A 20755-nucleotide genomic window follows, 5' to 3' on the forward strand; every position below is an offset into this window, starting at 1 on the left:
CCTCTACAAACACAAAGAAAATTTTAAACAAAGAGGCATGACAAACACACACACACACACACACACACAAACATGAGCTCCCAGTTCAACAAAAAGTCAATGCAACACTATCATTTCTATGTTTGTGTGTCTGTGTTCAAACAGAGAAATGTCTGTCTACCAGCCTTTACTTTATTGATTTTAGGAATTACAAAAAGGATCAATATCAAATAAAGGTGTAAGAAATCTGACAACATGGGCTGAGCCAATTCATGAACGCAGGCTGTGCGCTACAGTATATGTGCATGTGTCTTTGACATCTCACAGCATGAATAACCTTTCTGCCTTGTTGGCAAAAGGTCAGAGGTTAGATCGCACTTCTGAAAAGTCAATCCGGTTGATGAGATCAGGACAAACACAAAACCCTTGTTTAGATGGAAAAATATAGATAGGTGGTAATATTGATAGGGGAAGGTCATCTATAATCAGCCGTTGGAATTGGTGACCATGGAAGGAACAGATGGACAGTGACATTTGATCCAAGAACCATTCAGAGCATGACAATGTGCTGATGTGTGAATCAAGAGTTATACAAATACAAGCAGGGATGTTTGTGTATTCAGACGCTATGTTGGTACCAAATATAAGCTAATATTAACCTCTGTAACCCCTCTCTGTTTAGATCCACAGAGATCTTGACATTTATCTTAATAAACTTCCCACCTCAATAACTGTGATCTTTTCTACATTATAAACTCCATTCATATTATGAACTGAGTTTAAAAAAAAAAAAAAAAAAAAAAAGCAACAGGCTCTTGTGCTAAAACAGTATGTTAATGAAAACTCTTAGGACACTCTTAAATTTAAAATTTAATCACATTTAATTAGGCAGCTGATGTTTATGTCTTCAAAAGAGTTTGTCAGTTTATGTATTTTAACAAAAACACTGTAACACTGACCTATCAAAAAGGACCACTGATTAAATAAAAAAAAGAACAGTTCATCATTTTCTACTGAAAATTCGAAACTCTGAAGTAGTTAGCCAACTTAAAAAAAAAAAAAAAAAACTCTAATGCTGCATTTCTCCTGCTGCAGTGTGCTTTAAATGAATAAGAACTTTTAGTACATGACCTTGAGGTCCAATGAAAGAATGCTTTCGTGTACTTCAAAGAAACAGCAGCATGCAAGTTTGTCATCTGAAGTGATAAAATTAAGTAGAACGAGGCTCAACACAGAGCGGGAAGGGAAGAGAAATGAGGGGTAGACAGAAAAAAAAATAAGTGGATAAGAAATGATGTCATGACTCCAAAAAAACAGCTGAAGATAAGCCTCTGCCAACTAACTAGACACAGCCACAGAGACAAGCCATAAAGCCCCGGGGACCACTAACTGTTTTATGATGCTGTAATGATACAATCTGCTCAGTGTCACCGCATAAAACACTGCTTTGAATTTTTTGAAAATATAGCATAAGCTGAAACATATTTGTGACAATTAATATTATAGCAATTACAGTGAAATTAAATCTGCTGTTATGGTTCCTTTAATCTACATTTTTATGATTTTGAGGATGGATGCTTTTTTGTTTTTGTCATACAAAAGTTAAACTTTAGTGTTCTCAAACTAGACATTCAGTTTTGCCCAGAAACAGGTTTAGTATCTTTTCAAAACGTCCTCTTCAAGCTGGGGGTGCCAGAGTGTTGTCGATGTTGTATTTCTTGTGTGATTGGTTGAATGTTTATTTTTCCTGTTTTGATAGCAGGCCTGTTGAGCTACAGCCATACATAAAAGAAGAACTATGTGTACACCCATCATCACTGGGCACTTACGAACATATAAGTCCTTGACATCCTGCGGCCTCTACAATACAAACACGGAGGATTTCTTTCTGTCTCCCTATTGTTACAAAATACCAGGATCTTTTGTGTGTGTGTGTGTGTGTGTTTGTATGTATATGTACAATTGTGTCTTTACTTACCCGTAGACTGTATTTCCAAGAGTCGCCACCTGTTTCTTCAACAGCTGGAAAAATGATGAAAAATGGTTGTCATTAGGAAATGCTGGTCTTGAGTTTATGGCTGATGCTGTACATCTTGTGTAAGAAGAGCATGTACAAATGTATTTTTACACAAGTGTGTGTGATTCTGTCTGACTGCAAATCTGAATAAAATCTGGGTGCAATACTGAGCAACGAAATTGGGCCCTTGTGGTCTCGGCTTTATGAAGTATTGTACCCGAGAGGTCAGTGCCATTACATCTAGCTTGCGAAGGCAGTGGGCAGCAAGAAAAATAAAATCTGTTACAAAGATCTCAACCAGGTCTTTATCTTGTATTCTATTTAATTGAGCTCTTTTCCACGTCGGCATTTCATAAAACATGTAGTATTGCTGTTCAATTACTTCAAAATACCAAATCCTTAACAGTACTAATGTAAAGCTGTCTGCACATTATCACATACAAATCACTTTTCAATACAACTTTACTACTATTTGAATACTACACGAATATGTGCATACAAGAAGAAATAAGTTCTGCTGAAGTCTGCATCCAAAGCCACACTGCCGACTTCATGAATTGTAGACCTGGCTAACCCTCACTGTTCTGGACTTCCAGAGAAGATGCCTGTTAACACGGCCGGCCTGCAAGTCCAGATAAGCCCAGACATTTGGATTCAGCCTGTTTATCTGGGGATGTGCTATTACCAAAGCTCTCAGGGTCCTCTTCCCACATTGCCAGCTCTTCCTCTGTGAGAAGGAAGTAGTGTGAGACGAGCCGGCGTCCAATCTCTGTCAGTGTAGGGTGTGTGAAGAATGCGGTCTTGATCTTGTGAGCCTCCAGACTCTCTGGTTTGCTGTCTGAGGGAGGGACAAGGTAGGGAGAGGAGGGACAGTGAAAGAAAAGGAAAAAAAGAAGGTAAAAAATTATATTTTTCAGTTTCTACATGTACTTACCTAAATTATGCACACATTGCAGCAATCAGTGTACAGAATATCTAAATCCAAAAATAGACTGCATCTTCAAATAGCTTAATTTCAGACAAATGCCTCTGTTACAAACTTTAAACAAACTAGCAAAAGGAGCATTTTAAGTAATCTTCAAATGTGAGTCATCTGCTCTGGTCTACAAGCTAACTTTAAAATTACTCAACATTTTACTATAATTTGTAGTAAAAAAATACCTCTGCTCTGCAGCTCATCTTGATTTTCAGTGAAAATGTAGATGATTTAGGAATCTTCATTTTAACAGCCAATAAACATTAAGCATTATAGTGCATTATAGCTACTGATATCCCGTTCTAACACTGTGCTGGCAGAAAGCATGGGTCCAATAAATAAGTCAGATGGCTGCTCAGAACTAAGATGTGTCAGTCAAGGCTCAATCTATGAAACCTTGCTTGTCAAAATACTTTGTTTTCCTGTTTGAAAATAGGAAAAAGAAAGCAAACTCGAAGTCGGACTTAGCACTTTCAGACAATCGAGTGAAACCAAGAACCAAAAAACTCAACTGTGTCAACTAACAACTGCTTAGGAGAAAGATCTTCAGTGAGATACAACAAAAACTTTACTAGCTGTTACAACAAAGACTGAGTGCTATGCTCCACAGCTAATGAAGCACTAGAGGCCTCTGACAGCTTGAAATAAACATGAGCCATGGTACAGTCACGTTGATGATATTACAGTGTTGTGATTTCAAAACACTGTCAGCGATAAGGCTTTGAAGAGCTTGTTGCGTTTTCCTTTGGTCTCGAAATCATGGACCTAAAATTCAGATTAGATTATTGGGCTTTCATTTCAATTTTCCTTCCCCTCATCCATGTCTGCACTTTGTATTATCACTTCATTCATCCTTTATTCTCCGCCCTTCCTGCTCCCTTCTTTCCCAAAGTGCTCATATCCTACCATCAATGTTCTTGGCAGGTTTGTAGGCATCGTTCTTTACAATCATCTTGATGAGGTTCATGCACTGAACAATGAAGCGTTCAAAGGTCACTCCCTCCCCTGCAGGTGTAAACACGTAGCTGACGGCAAATTCCAGGGAACGTTGGATTAGGGGTATGAATGCACACGGATGGTACTCCAGGAAGTCTAACAACTACACAGAAGGGAGGAAAGAAAATTGTTGAAGAGGGCAAACAAAGGGAGCGAAAAAGGGAGAAAGATCAAAATTTGTTCGCCTGCAAAATCCTTAAATGCAAAATATGCAACCTATTCATTATTAATGAAAGACATTTCTCTTTTTTTTCATTTATGCATATTTAAGTCAACTCACAACTTTAGTGTACAATATGATCGTCTTCTCCAGCTTTTCTCTGCATGTGCTATCTGGACCAACCTGTCGACCTGAAAAATAGAACAACCACACAACTCTGTTACTAAGCAACAGTATACTTAATAACATACAACATCCTCAGGCAATTATCATAAATTGGCAAAGAAGTACTGAGTTATTTAATTTAAATCCTAGTAATTCAGTTTGTCAATAATGTGATATAATAGACTGTAATTGTAATAATAAGGTGATATATTGTTCTACCCTGTATACAAAAACCATTAAATCTTCTTTTATATTGATAATGTCAGTGCAATTAATTATAATTACGTATTGATTGAAAAGTGGATCCTGGCTAAAACATAGTCACAATGTGTTTTTTATGACCATAAATAGATTGAGCAACTTTTGAAGAATAATCCTTTATTGTGACCTCTGCATTTAACCCATCCATAAGGACCATCCATAAGGAGCAGTGAGCACACACACCCAGAGCAGTGGGTGGGTGTGCAATGCCCGGGGAATAGTTTTTGAATGCAAAGGATTTAATCGTCTAATCGTCTCCTGATTCCAGCTTCATATCGAGCACACAGATATGAAACTATTCCTTTAACAATAAAGAAAAAATGCCCCACTATTCACATAATGGCCTTGATAGAGTAGTGTTTGGGTCTTTAGAAACACTTTACTTCCAAAAGGAAAAAAAAAATCACGGCTGATTTGTCTGAGGGTTCATGTGTTAACTGTGTTTTAAGATGGATGCTGACAGAAACTGTCAGAATAGCAGCATGATTGTGTTGAAAATGTTCCTCTTCTGAAGTATTCAGCCTATGCTTTTATTAAAAAAAAAAAAAAAAGGGTACACTGCATGAAGCCCACATAGAGAATGTCTGCATCAATTGTTGATAATGAGATTTTAAAGTGACTCACAATTAATTCAGAGTAAACCTTTTCAGTATGACATGGGGCATTAGATGAGAAATTATCTTAATAGGTGTCTGATCTTGTCTGTTCAATACAGTCATGAGCAACCCTCTGTAAAAGGGTAGAAAAAAATGAATGTGTAAGAGCAGAGAAACAAAATGTTCAAAAGCCTGGGAGATTAACTTAACTTGACTTCATGGCTTGATTAAATACAACAAACTTCTCCTTTTTCTTTAAGGTCAAAGGTCCACTCCACCCTGCGGTCTAGTGAGAGTCCCATGGGCCCCATTACAAGCTTTGGGATATATGATAAAGGACAGTAATAAAAGAATTCAAAAATGACCATGAACATGACTCGTTCCCTCTGATGTAAATTTTGGCTCCATAAAACCACTCATGATGCTAGACCCAATAAAGATGTCCCATGTAGTTTACTTCCTTGTCAACCTCATTGATGAAAACAGCAGAGACAATAACAGTCACTGGCATTCCTCCAGTCACTTGTGAAGAGCCAGGGTCATTGTTTCCTCTCCCCTTATACACACATTCCTTTTTTTCAGCAACAACTGATCTATAGTGACACAGGACTGTTTGTGAAAAATTCAATGACTCAAAGATTGCCTCATCTTGCTTCCTTCAGATTTTGCACAGATAAGGCATTATGTAGATCAAAACGCATTGCACTTTATTGACTTTGTGTCCACACCACTGTTTCCTTGTCTGCGGGTGTGTGACAGCTGGTAATGTAAGCAGATGCTGTGTAAAGTATTCAAAGTCAAAAGGTCAGAGGTTTGAACCAAGCTAAGAAAATTCATAGAAAGAAACAGATAAAGAAAATTAAGGCTGAAAATAAAGAACAAACACTGACACTAACGTGTATTCATTATGTCTGACAGATATGTAGCCTAGCAAAAAAAAAAAAAAGTTTTCAACAATGTAGTGACTGCAAGAAATAGACAGGTGACCTCAGTTGGAGGACAAACATCTAACAGGGGGAGCCAGACATCTGAATGGACCACAAAGACTGTCCCAAAAACACCAGTTTATATAGCTGACCTTATCAGGCTGCGTAGAGCTGATATTTCTCCCCAGCTCGGCTGTGAGCTGCCATGCCGTTTCCCCTATCTGCCCAGCCCAAATACCAACAGGACCCTGTCCCTGTCTCCATTGCCATCAGCAAAGTAAATATTGGAAGTGATAGTAGTGGCTAATATCTCAAATTATATATTTGCTAACATCTGCCACTATGGCAGCTCATGGAGCTGTGCCTGAGATTTATCTAACCGACTGGATGTTGTTATGATAAATCTGTGTGGAAAAGAAGAAAGGATCATTGACAGTGAGATCAGTGGGAGTGAGCAAACATAGCTGCCAGTGAACTGGGTGGCGACCACTCAAAGGGTGTCATTCATTGGGTGGTTTCTCCCCAGGACCTTTTGAGAGAGTTTAGCGAGTGAATTAGTGACAGGAAGCAGCAATGAACAAAGAGTGAACCAGAGAAATGAAAATTCATTTGCTAAATGGTCTCTACCATTTCTGAGTTTGTGTTTTAAATGTAAAAAACTAAATAAATTTAAAATTAAATAAAATAAATAATGTTCCTTCGAGACCAGAGAATAAAACTGATAAAACTTTTGGGACAGGGAGACACGTATGAGTGAGGGCATGACACAGTAATGATTATTTCATTTTTTGACAGCTTTATTGTTTAGATTTTATGTTCACACCTATTAGTGCAGGATGAGGTCAACATCAAAGACTTTCCAGCAAGACACATTTCATGGTGTCTTTCACCTACTCTCTCAAGATCTTAAATTGCAAAGACTGTAATTCCTTTAGTCAGACCCATATTTTTAAATAATAATACAGTGTGCATAAGTCTTCAGTTTTCTAATAGTTTACAAGAGAAATCCTTAATTAAAAACTGAACTAGTTAGGACAACTCAGCCTGAATTTTTAATTTGGCACCAACATTATGCTGTGCTATTATGAGACCTAGACCTTGAGTATCATGAAGTAGCTTAAATTTTTAAGTAGGTGCCTTCTGCATGAATTAGATCAAGCGCCAGTAAGTGAGTTTGTTTTCTAAAGAGAGAAGCAAAGGATCGGAGATTCAGGACAGAGGAAGAGACAAGTACTCACAGCATTCCAAGAACTGTTTTAGCCTTTCAAACACTGCATTCAGGAAACCCTGAAAAAGGAAGAGATGAAAAGAGGGTGAGATAAAGTTTAATCTGTATGACATTTTTGCAGTTGAATCACTCATGATTGCTTCATCAGTATTGCCCAGAAGCAGACATATTAACAAGGGAATAACTTTAGGATCTGTGTGTTGTGTATGTGCGTGGGCACACTTGCCTCTGTATTCAGGAGTATAAATAAAAGTGCCAGCTACACAGTATGAAAGAGAATCAATTTTCTGAAGCCTGGTGTAGCTGTGGCTTAGAATGGGAAATTAGATGATAGATGGAGATGCAATTTGTTTAGTTCTGCATTAATGTTCAGTCATGAGGTCAACAGCAGTGTCATTAATCACACAACCAGCCAACACAGTCCAGTCGGCAACTATAGCTCCTAACAGAGTTAGTGAAGAAGGAGAGGGTCAAAAGAGGAGGACAGAAGAGAGGGTGGGAGGGTGATGGAGAACACAGTTCGTGGCAGACATTTGTTAAGCTAATGGTGGGAAGTTTAGAAGAAAAGAGGGAGGTACGGTGAATGAAATAAAAGAGGAGAAAAATATCTAAATAGAGCATGCGGGAAATTAGAAAGGACTAATGCAATAAGAAGCACAAAATACACGTTTTCAGCTGAATCAGTCATGATGAAAAATGACATTTGACAACTAAGGAGGAAAAGGCATGAGGCCCAAAGCCCTGCCAAGGAAAATACATAAGGATGTAGTGAAAAGTAAATGAATGTCAGCAAACTGGACAGAGATGATAAAAAGATGGAAAAATTTAGACACAATGGTGGGTGTCAGCAGCAATGTGAAAAGTATTTTGTAAATGGAGATGAGTGTCAACAGAACAAGTAAGTTCAATCTGAGAACAGATCTAAGGGAAGAGTAGTGGGTGCAAATTTAAGACTAAAAATGGGTGAATGTTTTAGCTGTTTGTGGTTACATGAAAGTGCACTGACCTGCACAGGTTTAAAAGGTTGTGTTAGATTGTTTAGTACAATGGTTCACCTGAATGTGCCTTTTATAATCTATAATTTTCTTCTGAGGTGACGCAAAGATGCTTGTCAACTCCTGGATGCTGCAAAGTCACCCACTTACTGAGTGCATGAACATATCTCTAGAAAATAAAATGAACCAAGTGATTTTTGTCTCCAATGAGCACAACCCACTGAGTTGTCTATCCTGACCTCCCTCCCATGGTGTCTGTTTGACAATCGAGCCATGAAGGTAAGCAGTCATTCAACTGCGAAATATGTTTTAAAATTCAACCCTGTGGCAGCCTGTGTGAAAACTGACAATGTCTTAGTGTCAGCGTTTGACAAGTCACTGCTGTTCTCCAGTGGCGCTGTCACTGTGCTGATTAGAAAATAAACCTTTTCTGTCCAGAATGCTCGGGTCATGTGTAAAAAGACTCAATATAAAATAGTTCCTTACAGGAGACCCAAGTGTGAATGCCACAAGCCACTGCCACAGGGCTGTGGCACACTAAGTGGAGTTTAAAGAAGTGGCGCCAACAAAGACAGATGGCTGCTTTGCTTCAAACTTGAATTTGAACACACTGTAGATTACAGCCAATAACATAGACATAAAGACACAAACGTGTCGTGAGAGAGGATATAAGTAGTTGTTTTCAAAATAACATCACAGAGAGACAAACCAAAACTAACAAGCCAACAATTTTCATTCTGCTGTGAATGTGATAACAGTCTTGACATACACTTGGAATACAACTTGAGAATATGTCTTCCAAAAACTTGAAACTGGCACTGACAAGGGCAAACTACAGGGGCAAACTAGACCAAACTGGATTTTCCAAACATTACAGAAGCAACCTGTGAAGCTCAGTAGATGTGAGAGAAGGAAATTGTTTTGATAGTGCATTTTTAGATTTTTGTTTACCAAAATATACTAGATTACGTGATGCTGAAAGTGTTAGTTTTACATATTCACATGGCAAGCCACTTCACCATAAAAAAAAACATTCAGTGTAAAATATAGGTTGTCACATCCAGGTTGAAATCTGTACACATGTTATGATTACATACAAACACATCAAATCAGGGGAAAGACACAAGAACATCCTCTTTATGCAACACCAAAAAAGCAGAAAGGCATCCTGAACTGAAAATCTTTCAATTTCAGTAAAAAACAACAAAAAAAAACAACTTGCTTTTCCTGAGGCTATAGGACTCCACTGCACATAGATGTACAGAGATAACAGGAATGAAAACAAAACATCTGAAGTAAAAATCACTCAGATCAGCGACTAACTGGATGTTGACACATGATGTCTATTTATCTGTTTCTATACAGCAGCCAAAGAGACAAGAGAAAGTCACAATCTTAGCCTTGTTAAATGATTATACCACTTACTGTTATAGGTAATGAAATAAATTTAAAAAGAAAACCTTATTTAATTCTAAAATTTTACAGGGTATAGCCATGAACTGACTGTCGGGAAAGGAAACAGATTCACTGTAAGCATATTTCTATGTTAACTCACCATCAGCTGAATAATACAAAGGATGAAAAATGGTATTGACAATCATAAGCAGGAAGTAGCGAGTGAGTTCTCCCTCCCTTAGATATTAAGAGCATCTACATCAAAACATGAAATATTAACTCTCAACCATTACGTCTGCTCACTGAGCTGGAATAACCAGCCACAGCTCAAGGCAACTGACATTTTAATGTGGGTATTTCAACCATTATCCAACCTTCAGCCCGCAAGCTAAAAGTTGTCTCATTAGTGGAATAATAGGGCACAGAATTCTTTCTGTCATTAAATGCCCTTCCCATCTCCCAGTTGACAGAGAACAAAAAAAATCAAATAAACCAATAAAAGAAATCAGAACAAATACTACAATAGAGAGAGAGAGAGAGAGAGAGAGAGAGAGAGAGAGAGAGAGAGAGAAAGAGAGAGAGAGAGAGAGAGAGAGAGAGAGAGAGGGAGAACAGCAGCAACTTGCTGAGCAGGCTCATGATGTTAACAATGTGTTGACCTTCTGCGACTAAATCTCAAGGCTTCAAAATTGTCTTTTTGAAGCCAAAAAGACAATTTTGATGTCTTTTTGAAAAACCACTTCTTTTCATTAATCAATTGTTGTGTTTTTAATTGATCAATTCAGTCTATAAATGTCAACAATGAAATGATACATTATGCCAAGCAATGGTTTTGAACAAATTTTGTTCAAACAAGAAAAAAAAACCTGATCAATTTTACAGTGGTATGAAACTGAAAAAGTAGGCAAATACTATTAACTTGGAACCATGTGTTAAGCATTTTTACTTAAATGAGGTAGCAACTGATGATTCAAACAGTTTTTTCTGTTGTTAGTTAGGAGTGGTAATCTTTGGGTAGATTGCTGCTTGAATTTGCCTTGTTTCCATTTGTCTCAGAGCCACATTGTTCACAGTGCTGAAGTCTTCAGGTATTTTTAAATAAAAACTCATGCATGTGCTTTTTATTTGCACACGTCAGTCAACAGTGAATTCAATCAATACATTAATCAAGACCAGCTAGCTTAACTGCCCACATCTCATTCTTCAGCAGATTCAAAATGTGAGTATGGCAGAATAACATAGTCCACTGCAGTATCACCCTGAAAGGCATGCCCCTGAAGGCTACACAGTTGAGTCTGAGCTTTCTCCTTGTAGATAATTTAATCCTAAATGTATCTGAGCCTTTGATAAAGACTGAGCTGTCTGAATGGATTTTTCCCACTCCGTAAAACAGTTAGCAGCATCACATAATAGCACTGTGCGCTCGAGACACACAGCTGTAGATACAGATTGCACAGGCAAAGGTGCAACAGTGCTGCCTATTTTCAAAATCCAACTCTACCCCACAGATTTCTACACTGACAAGTACAAGTGTAAGTATATGTTTCTCTTAATTAAAATAAAAGAATAAAGAGTACTTAAAGTGAGGCTTTCAAAGTCACTCCAGCTCTTAACTTATCAGTAATAATAATAATAATAATAATTTTTTTTAAATAATTTCTTTCTAAAACATTTCCAGGTATTTATCTTTCATCAAACCTTGACTGACAAAACAGGAAGCACTCACAATGCAGCTGGAGTTCAAAGGAATTGGACGTGTTGTGCAAATGCTTCCATTAACTCTGAGCCATGGGAGATCCAAAACCCTACCCACACTCACGTTTAAGATTTTTTTTTTAACCAGAAAGATTTAGACTAAATTGAATTAACAGTTTCATGGATTTGGACTTTCTTCACACTGGGAGTGGGAGAAGAGCTCATACAGAACTCTTGACTCTTTGAACCGAGACAAGGCTTAAGGCACTTTCAATCATCACAGCCATCCACATTTTGCACACTGTGATTGGAGTCATTTTCAACTCAAAACACCAAAAGAAAAATATCAGCTCTTCCAAAATATAAGCGCTTCTATAGCAGCCACAGCTGAAATAGCTCACCATCACTTCCATATTCTGTTGTGGCTCTTGAAATCCGTGGACAGTCAACTTGCGAAGCACTGAAAGGGGCAGACAGAAAAAAAAAATTTTACAGTAATGTCACTAATTGCAAATTGACTTAAAATGATCTCTAATTAATTACTGTTTCACAAAGTATCAGCACATATGAATGTTTCCACAAGTTCACAACTTGTGGAAGTTTTTGTCAACAGGTGGGATCATGTGCCAGAAATCACATTATGCAATATGTGTCCAGTTATTAAAGGCCATGATTTACTTACCATTTTGTATAAATAAATCACTGCACGTCTTTGCATGAGAATGCAGTTGCACTGCGCGTGTTGTCTGTATGGGCATGTGTGAGTTTGCGTGTGTACAAATGTTGCTACCTTTAAGAGAGAGCAGTGTCCTCTCCAGGGAGCTGAGTGCTGCAGCCTCATCTCTGGCATATATCTGTTGGAGGAAGCAGTCGGTGTGATGGCTCCACAGGGAGCAGGCAAAGCTGTAGATGCCCGACGCCAGCTGCCAACACACACATAAACAGTACAGTCAATCGCACACCGATAAAATTATTCTGGATCAGTGTTCACAATCAGCAACAGTTAGGCATTTGAAGTCATTCAGGTGAATACGTGAAGATAATCACAAACATATCTGCACACCAGATGGAGATGGAAATTGCACCTATAACAGCAAAGACTCAGACCAGTCACACTGATGCTGATGCAAATACAAAAGCAATTACACATACACATACACACGGAGCAAAGAGGAACCTCTGAGTCACAGGTCTAATTTAGCTCTGAATGAACTTCCTATTACAGTCACTGCCATAACATTATTTGGGCCCAAACCAATTAATTTTTTTCAACAAAGGCATTCTCATGTAGAGGCAAAACAAGATCATCAAAGGTAGACAAAACTACTCTCAGTCCCATCAGCTGTGTAGTATATAGCCTGGCCCAGCAGCTCAGAAAATACAATAAGTCTGCCACTGCACAGTAATGAGTTTTGTGTTCATGAAAAGAATAAACAGAACAGAAGAGAGGTAAACATTACATCTCAGTAACTATTTAGACGTTTAAAAAAATGTTTGCTACTTAATTAAGGAAAACACCCACATGAAAATTAGCCTGTGAAAATTTTCAATGATAACACGACAAATTTCCAAGAAGGGAGCTGAACAAATCAACAGAAACTGCTATGGGTTACCACGGATGTGTCAAGTAAGAACCAGGGGTTAGGTTGTTGACGTATGCCTGCTGAAAGAGAAATCCCTGCTTTGACAGCACAGCATACGCCTTGATAGATTCTTTACAGAAAACTGCAAGGCTGGCAGGTTTCTTCTTTGGAAAGATTTCTCTTGAGCTTGACACTTTCCATTTCTCAGAATTCCTCATTCCCCAGACTAATCCAACGCATGGAATCTAAAAGTGATGCACCAAGTTTAGGAAACAATCTGTGTGTGTGTGTGTGTGTCTCCAAATGAAATAAATATATTACATAACTGTCGAGTGCCACAGTCATATCATATAATGATTAAAGGAAGGTACCCGGAAAAATCATAATCATGATCAAACCAGACTGTAATTATATCTCAGCTAACACAAGTTTCTTTAAATAACCTATAAAGCATATTTTTCCTAATATTTAAAAATATGTTTCAAAGAGCTTATACAGAATATATGGACATAAATTAGTCTAATCTGACCTGTAAACCTTTTTTTTCCACACAAACGAGAAAGAAGTGATCAGCATGGCTGAAAGTGCAGCTTCTCGAAGCTTGATGCAATGTACTGAGCTGGACCAGAGTGGGACTCTTATCATGACGCCAGGTGGAACACTGCACTGAAAAGGATTATGAAACAGCACAAGAACTGAAAAAGTAGCCCTCACGACAAACTACTGGAGTCTCCTGACAACAGATTACATCACCAATAAAAAGCAGCTTCATAACAGTGCCCTGACAGCTTCAATCTAAGACTAATAACTACGTCGATTAAGTCTCCAATTTCATATTTTGTGCTACAGTATATAAAAGAGGCTTGCCAGACAGAGGAAAGTGACTGGTTATTTAGCTGGCAGCTGGTGATTGGGGAACCATCTCAATTCCAATTAATGAGTTTAGTGAATTGTTGCTGGATCATTCAAGAGAGAATTCTGATGCATCTAAGAATCAATTATTTTTCCCCCCATGTGGTGTCTTTTTTTTTGTTGTTTGGAAACTTCCACAGTTGCAAGACCTCCGTTCATCTGTATGTATGCATGCGTCTGCCCCTTTTTACCGCTGCAGACAGAGAAAACAGAGAGGCAAATTTCAATAAAAACAAACAATTTCCTTCATCTTCACGCTGATTCCCTATTCCAGCAGGGAGAACTCACAAACCACAGCCATCCAAGTGCAGTTCATTTCATTTGACAGTCTGTTTACGAACACCCATCCTCTGAGATATTGCCCCCCTTTTGCTATTCAAAAGTACAAAGCCAGACACTGGTTATCACCTGCCCCATTCCTCTCTTAACTTATTGCCTGTTTGAGACTCACAAAAAGCAAACAAGCTCAACACAATATGCGGTGTGCTTGTTTTGAACAGTAGCAGAACCACTAAAACGTTCATATCTTCAGATATAACTTAACTTGTTAAGTGAAATATCGCCTTTTTAGAGGAAACATTCTGCATTACATCATTACTAGGACATGTAAGCTGGGTGCTAAGGAAGTAATGCAAACGAGAGAAAAAAGACTGGGATGTCTGGGTCAATGATTCATAAATACTGCTGTGTTATGAGAGCAATGTACTATTCTGAGTGGCAAAAATAAAAAAATAAAAAAATCTATCCAAAGTCACAAACATATCTCTTTTTTGTGAGTGTGTGTTTGTGTCTGTCTGTGGAAGTGTTTATATTTTACTGTTGACAGCAAAAATGTATTGAGTTATATCTCTCTCTTTTCTGTTAAATTCAGTTGAGTAACAAAAATGCGAGTGTATTACATTGTACCTGCCTAACATATGACCCACTGGCCTCTGGGAAGCACAGGATATACAGCATGTGCACTGGATGAATAACAGACATCAACCAGCCTTTTTGCAATTCAGCTTGATACACCTGCTTTGAGATCTATTCTAATATGTATGTCCTTGAGTTACAGCCATTTTGATATGTCATCTTCTATGCTACTGCTCAGGGCAATGTCATCCACAGCTGAACTGTAAGATTGAGACTGTACAATCATCCTGCTTCGTGGCAACAGTCTAATACCTGAGTCTAATACTCAACAATATAGTTTTCAATTGAACTGCACTATGAAACACTGCAATTCAGACATGGCCTATTTAGCAATGTGAGGCTTTTCTCAAATACTGACTCATTTTCAAAATAAATAAACAATTATTATTTGCTCTTTGCTCACATTTAGTCTCCACTTTTTTGTCATATTATGAGAGGAAAAGTATATTGTTAGGAATGTGCAAATTTGTGATGTAATTTTTTTTCTTCAATGTTATCCGTTTTTACAATTAAAAAATTAGCAGGCACTGAGCCTTTCTCCTTCATCCAATTCTCTCCTCACTTTACTAACTCACATTGCTAAAAGTTAGAAAACCAGAAATCACTTCTAAAAGTGTCCCAATTCCACCCTCCTCCTCTTTGAATACAGTCTCAGCTTTATCTTTACACCAGTTTCTTCATTACTCCATAACTTCTACTTATGTGATCCCTCCTCCTGTCATCAGCCCCTGGTTACTTCAATCACTTCTTCTCCTGCACACCCACACTCTGCTTCTTTATCATCCCCACTTTCCTTTTTTCCTCTACTATCTGTTTAGAATTGTGTCAGGCGAAGTTGAAGAGTTCACAGCCAAAACCTCAGCAAGTGGGCCAGGAAAACAAAGAGCTACTTAATATGTCGCTGTCAGTGCATCATCTCCCATGATGCAGTCAACATGCTCTACCAACTGTTTTAGCTGGGACTAAGGACTTAAGAGAAGTGCAAACACTCAAGTACAAAAAGACACACTCAAACACCCACGCACACATAACAGTGCTTATGCACACATTATGTCCATACTAAATAGAGTTAGAAAAAAAAAACAGTGTACACATAGAGGGTAAAAGAGAGGGCTTAGAAATTAAGAGTTACTTAGCAGTCCAGAGCAGACCCTGTTATATCAGAATTTTTTCAATTCATTTCTATGAATAAATGGCAAAGGTAACATCCAGGAAACCAGTGACTGATCACTTTGTCCTTTCAAAAAACACAAATAAGTACAACCAACTATAAATGCCTGAATGCCTGACGGTTTTCTTAGGTAATGAAAACAATGGTCATGAGGGGTTACAATGAGTTTTTCCTGCTACTGTTCAGCCCATGATTGAACAAGTGAAGTGAAGAGGACCCATAGTCAGACTTCAAAAAAAACAAACACTGACTCAAGGGGTGAGGCATGCCATTGGAACTGAAATTAACTTTGTTGCATTGTCTTGTTCACAATGTGCGGTGTGCGCACACACTGTCCACCAAGTCCGCTAAGTCGTGACAGGGGAGAGAGAGCGAGCACTGCATGGGCCATTTAGCGTCAAAGTGCATCATTTAAAACTGCACTGTTTAATGGGGCTTGGACTGCCTTTGTTCCTTGTATTGCCTAAGGGCACACATTTTGGCATAGAGCATGCCTCTGCACAACATCCAACTATTTGGTCTCAGTCACTGCCTCTGATGTCCACTGGTCTGTCTCTGTCACTCTCTTTCTCCCTCTGTTGGTCTGTTTGATCTTCTTATTCCCCTGAACCCCTTCTCTTCACAACTGTCGTTCTGCTTAAGTCTTATGTTCTTTAAAACCACAGATGGCAAAAAAAGAAGAATTTGCTCTGATTTGAAAGAAACATTAACTCACACAAACAGACCTCCCTCTAACACAATCTCTCTTACACACACAACCAGCAACACAGACAAATCTATTCCCAAACCCATCAATCATGCTCGAGTCATACATGAAAAAAGACACGCATGCATGCACGGAGAATGTGGCTGCTATAAGTCTTGTATTTGAAATGTCTCTTACAGTAGCTGAACAGCATCTCCTACAGGAAAAACATGAAACTGAAAAACCTGCAAGATAATCTCACTTTCCATATATTCATACTCAAAAGGTTTTGTGGAAAAAAAGCGTAACAGAAAAAAGAAACATGATAAAGTCAGAGGGCCACACACAAAGACAAACTCCAAAAGCAGCAAAGTTCAAAAGACAGTTAAAGTTTTATTTTTCTTTACTTGTTGTTTTTACTTATGTTCAGCTGTACACAGCTGCTACATAAAGTGAGGAGGACAAAAATGCATACTGAATAACCAAGAATGACAAACAATAAGATAAAAAAAAATAAGGCTGTAAAGATGTTAAGCTGAGAGTGGCAACAAAACAACTAGCAAATAGCTAAAGCTGTCGACTTACATCCTGGAAGAGCCTCCTGTCTTGCGCCAGACGTTTGGACGCTAGGGTTTTGGTGACATGATAGAAGGTTAGCAGAGCTCTGTGCTGCTGCAGGCCATCCTGACCCTTCACGGACTCAAGCAGAATGGGGATGAGCTCTGGCCATTGCCTGGGGCAATCCAGACGGGCCACCTTGGCTATCAGTACTGCAATCTGGGTCGCTATCTGTTGGAAAAACAAAGAGGAAAAAAATGACCAGAGGCAAAGCATAACACAGCAGAAGGTGGTTATGCCAAAGGAAACTCGATGGGTATTCTACTACATCTATAACATTCTGAATCACTTAACAGTGCAATTCCATTTTAATGTTTCATTTAAGATGAGTAGTTTGAACATATAAGACACAAAATATATTTAACTATCAGGCAATACAGTGTAAATACTATACTATGTCTCTCTCTACCATGGCTTCACTTGTCATTATATTTCTTGACACAACACTAAGTGCACTAAGCTGAAATGCACATGATTGTCCTTGGCCTGGATGACCAGCAAGGACGTTGCTGGACACAGAGCTGCATCCATGTCTGCCAAGTCTTTGATAAACCATCTCTAACTCCATCCCAAAGAACTTTAACAGCCGGACAGATCCATAGAGAGTGCACTAGGGTGCTTACGTCCCCACAAATAATGCCAGCATAAGCTGAAGTGGGTGAGATCGATCTTTTTAAGTCTAGAGGGAGTGAATCTTGCACATCTGGACAGTGATAGAGAGTGCCTCCAAATACTGTCCCTCATACTGGGTGAGTGAGATACCCAGGTCTAGCTCCTATCTTTTCTCTGCCTAATTATTACTATCGGGGAAAGAAAGGAGAAGCTTGTTTATGCCTGAAACCACTCTGCTCTCATCTACAAGTATTTTTAGGCTGTTATCCAGATGTTCATAGCAGCATGTATAGGTACACTTTGAGGTTATTTTTACAATATCAGCTTTTTAGCAGGAAATTATAGAGAAAAGAGGATTCATTCAGGTTGAATTTTGCGATCATTTCACAGCAAAGCACCCCACAACATGATACTGCCACCCTTGTGCATCACAGTTTGGATGGTGGACTTTGGCTCGCAAGCCTCACCCTTTTTCCTCCAAACATAGCAATGGTCAGTATGGCCAAAAAGTTAAAAACATTTTTTTCATCAGACCAGAGGACATTTCTGTTAAAGGTAAGATCTGTGTCTCCCTGTGCAGTTTCAAACTATAGTTTTCCTTTTTAGATGTCAATATTGGAGCAGTGGCTTCTTCCTTGCTGAGAAGTGTTTCAGGTTATGTTGATATAGGACTTGTTTTACTGTGAATACAGATACTTTTGTACCTGTTTCTTCCGGCATCTTCACAAGGGCCTTTGCTGTTGTTGTGGGTATAGATTTGCACTTTTCTCACCAAAAAACTTTCATCTCTAGGAGACAGGACATGTCTCCTTCCTGGGTGGTGTGACAGCTACTTGGTACCATGGTGTTTACTTGCATACTATTGTTTGTACAGATGAATGTGGTGACTTCAGGGTTTTGGAAATTGTTTCCAAGGATGAACAAGATTTGTAGAGGACTGCCAGTTTTTTTTCTGAGGGCTTGGCTAAGTTAAATAATCTATCTATAAACAACTATTGGAAAAATGAATTGTGTCAGGCAGTAGAGTAGATGCCCTAACCAACTCACCAAAACCACAGTTTGCTAACATGAAATCTGTGGAGTGTAATGACTTCAGCCCAAGTGTATTTAAGCTTCCTTAGCTGTATGTTGCCAGTATTACAGCAGCAATTGCAACTCACTTTTAGTTCTTTTGATCCAATTATCATTTCACTGTTCTACCCACAATCAGTTACAAACAAGAGAATGAGAATTTATTGTACTGTCTATAGAATGCATGCTTTGATAAACACACTGATATGCCTGCTCAACACCTTTAACAAGCTCATTTAACTAAGTAATAAAAATCAGTAAGCATGCAAATTTAATTTCCAAGTATCAATAAGTCATTATGTTTTCTAAGAAAGCCAGGTGAGTTTGCAAAATTTGCTTGGGTAATTCAACTTCTGTCAGTTGTCAAGACACTGTAACATCCACACTCACACACACGGACATACACAACCTCTTCTGGACTTTTGATTCGACAAGGAGAGATTCTGACTAGAGAGACATATGGTCTTTAAATGGCAGCATTTGCTTGCCATATGGAACCTATCAGTCCTGATATTGGAGGGCTGTCCCTCAGGGACATACAAGCTGTATAAACCAGGATGGATGGCCACCATTCAGGGGCACCTCCCATGTCCCCTCGGACAGATGTATTACACTCTGCTTGATTCCTGAATCGTTTGTTCTCCTTAGAGCTAGAAAATAAACGGCTTATCATGAAACTTCCTGACCCTTGAATAAAGTCCCCATATGCACTGCATGCATCAGTGTCTTTAATCATCCTTTCAAATCTTTTTATTTTATTGTATTACATTTCTTTGCTTTTAGTGCTGAAGCTTTTTTTGTTGCATTTGGCAAATGATATCATTTATATAGAGCATATTACCCATTGGAAAAAAACCAGTACATCTACATATTAAATTGAACACTTTCCAATCACTAAATCCTGATTAAATCATTTTTAAATTTGGTTTCATTCATGTCATGCAAGCTGAGACTAAACAATGTCACTCCAATGCCTTTCCAGGCTGATAGAGTTAAGGGAAAATGCTAAATTTGTCCTGTAAGAAACCATGGGCCTTACATCTGAAATATACAACTGCTGATGTATTTGAAGAGACCTTCTTTGTCCAAGAAGGTCAGTACTCTGCGTCAGTACTCTGACACACAAGGCAGCAGGGATTGTAAAACAGGATGGTGATGCCGCTGTGTTCCAACACGCACACTGAAAACTCACATTACACAAAACACACTACTTCGCTACACATGATTGGGGTTCTGAATGTGATGTTTAAAATAGCCTTATTAATGCCAGCTTTGGGTACCACACTTTTATTACTTTACTAATGGAAATTCTCCCCTCCTACAGAAACATAGTTTGTCTATGGTACACTGCAGTACATTTAGTACCATAACTATTGTCTTCCTCTGGGGACTAATGGGAGTACAGTAATTTTGTCTACATTATTGCTTTTTAATGTCCTAAAAACAAGAATAAAATCTGCTATTTTAACTTTCCCCTTTGTTCGTGATCAGATGTTTTTGTTTAGATGGAACAGTTGGTCTGATCTAACTAATTCTTGATGCTATCCGAAAAATCAAAACAGTTTTAATGTCAACAGTTGGTTGAAATAATGAGAACAACTGGGCGTCTGAAGGTTCACCCGCTCCTCTCACTTCACTCCTTGAATACACAAGGAGCCAATGTTGAAAACAAAATCTGGTGAAAGTCTGCTTGAATAAATTACAGAAGGAAACCGAAAACCGTCATTCAATACAGCTGGACATCAGTACAGGTTTAATTATAGTGGAGTGGACTTACATGTTTAAGCCAAATTACTGTA

The 20755-nt window shown here is 38.4% G+C and overlaps 1 protein-coding gene across 1 annotated transcript in view; it reads right to left on the minus strand.

Annotated features, from left to right (window-relative positions):
- The window catches only part of ipo11 (importin 11), a 106651-nt gene that overhangs the window by 74679 nt on the left and 11217 nt on the right, over window positions 1-20755 (minus strand). The window contains exons 5-12 of the mRNA XM_041042934.1: window positions 17241-17444; window positions 12180-12312; window positions 11791-11849; window positions 7315-7363; window positions 4249-4319; window positions 3879-4071; window positions 2682-2834; window positions 1958-2001 (exon numbers count right to left, since the gene is read on the minus strand). Coding sequence (XP_040898868.1) covers window positions 1958-2001; window positions 2682-2834; window positions 3879-4071; window positions 4249-4319; window positions 7315-7363; window positions 11791-11849; window positions 12180-12312; window positions 17241-17444 — 906 coding nt within the window. The remainder of the gene's footprint in view (window positions 1-1957; window positions 2002-2681; window positions 2835-3878; window positions 4072-4248; window positions 4320-7314; window positions 7364-11790; window positions 11850-12179; window positions 12313-17240; window positions 17445-20755) is intronic.

This window comes from Toxotes jaculatrix, chromosome 7, assembly GCF_017976425.1.
Source record: "Toxotes jaculatrix isolate fToxJac2 chromosome 7, fToxJac2.pri, whole genome shotgun sequence".
In the NCBI taxonomy this organism is placed as follows: domain Eukaryota; kingdom Metazoa; phylum Chordata; class Actinopteri; family Toxotidae; genus Toxotes; species Toxotes jaculatrix.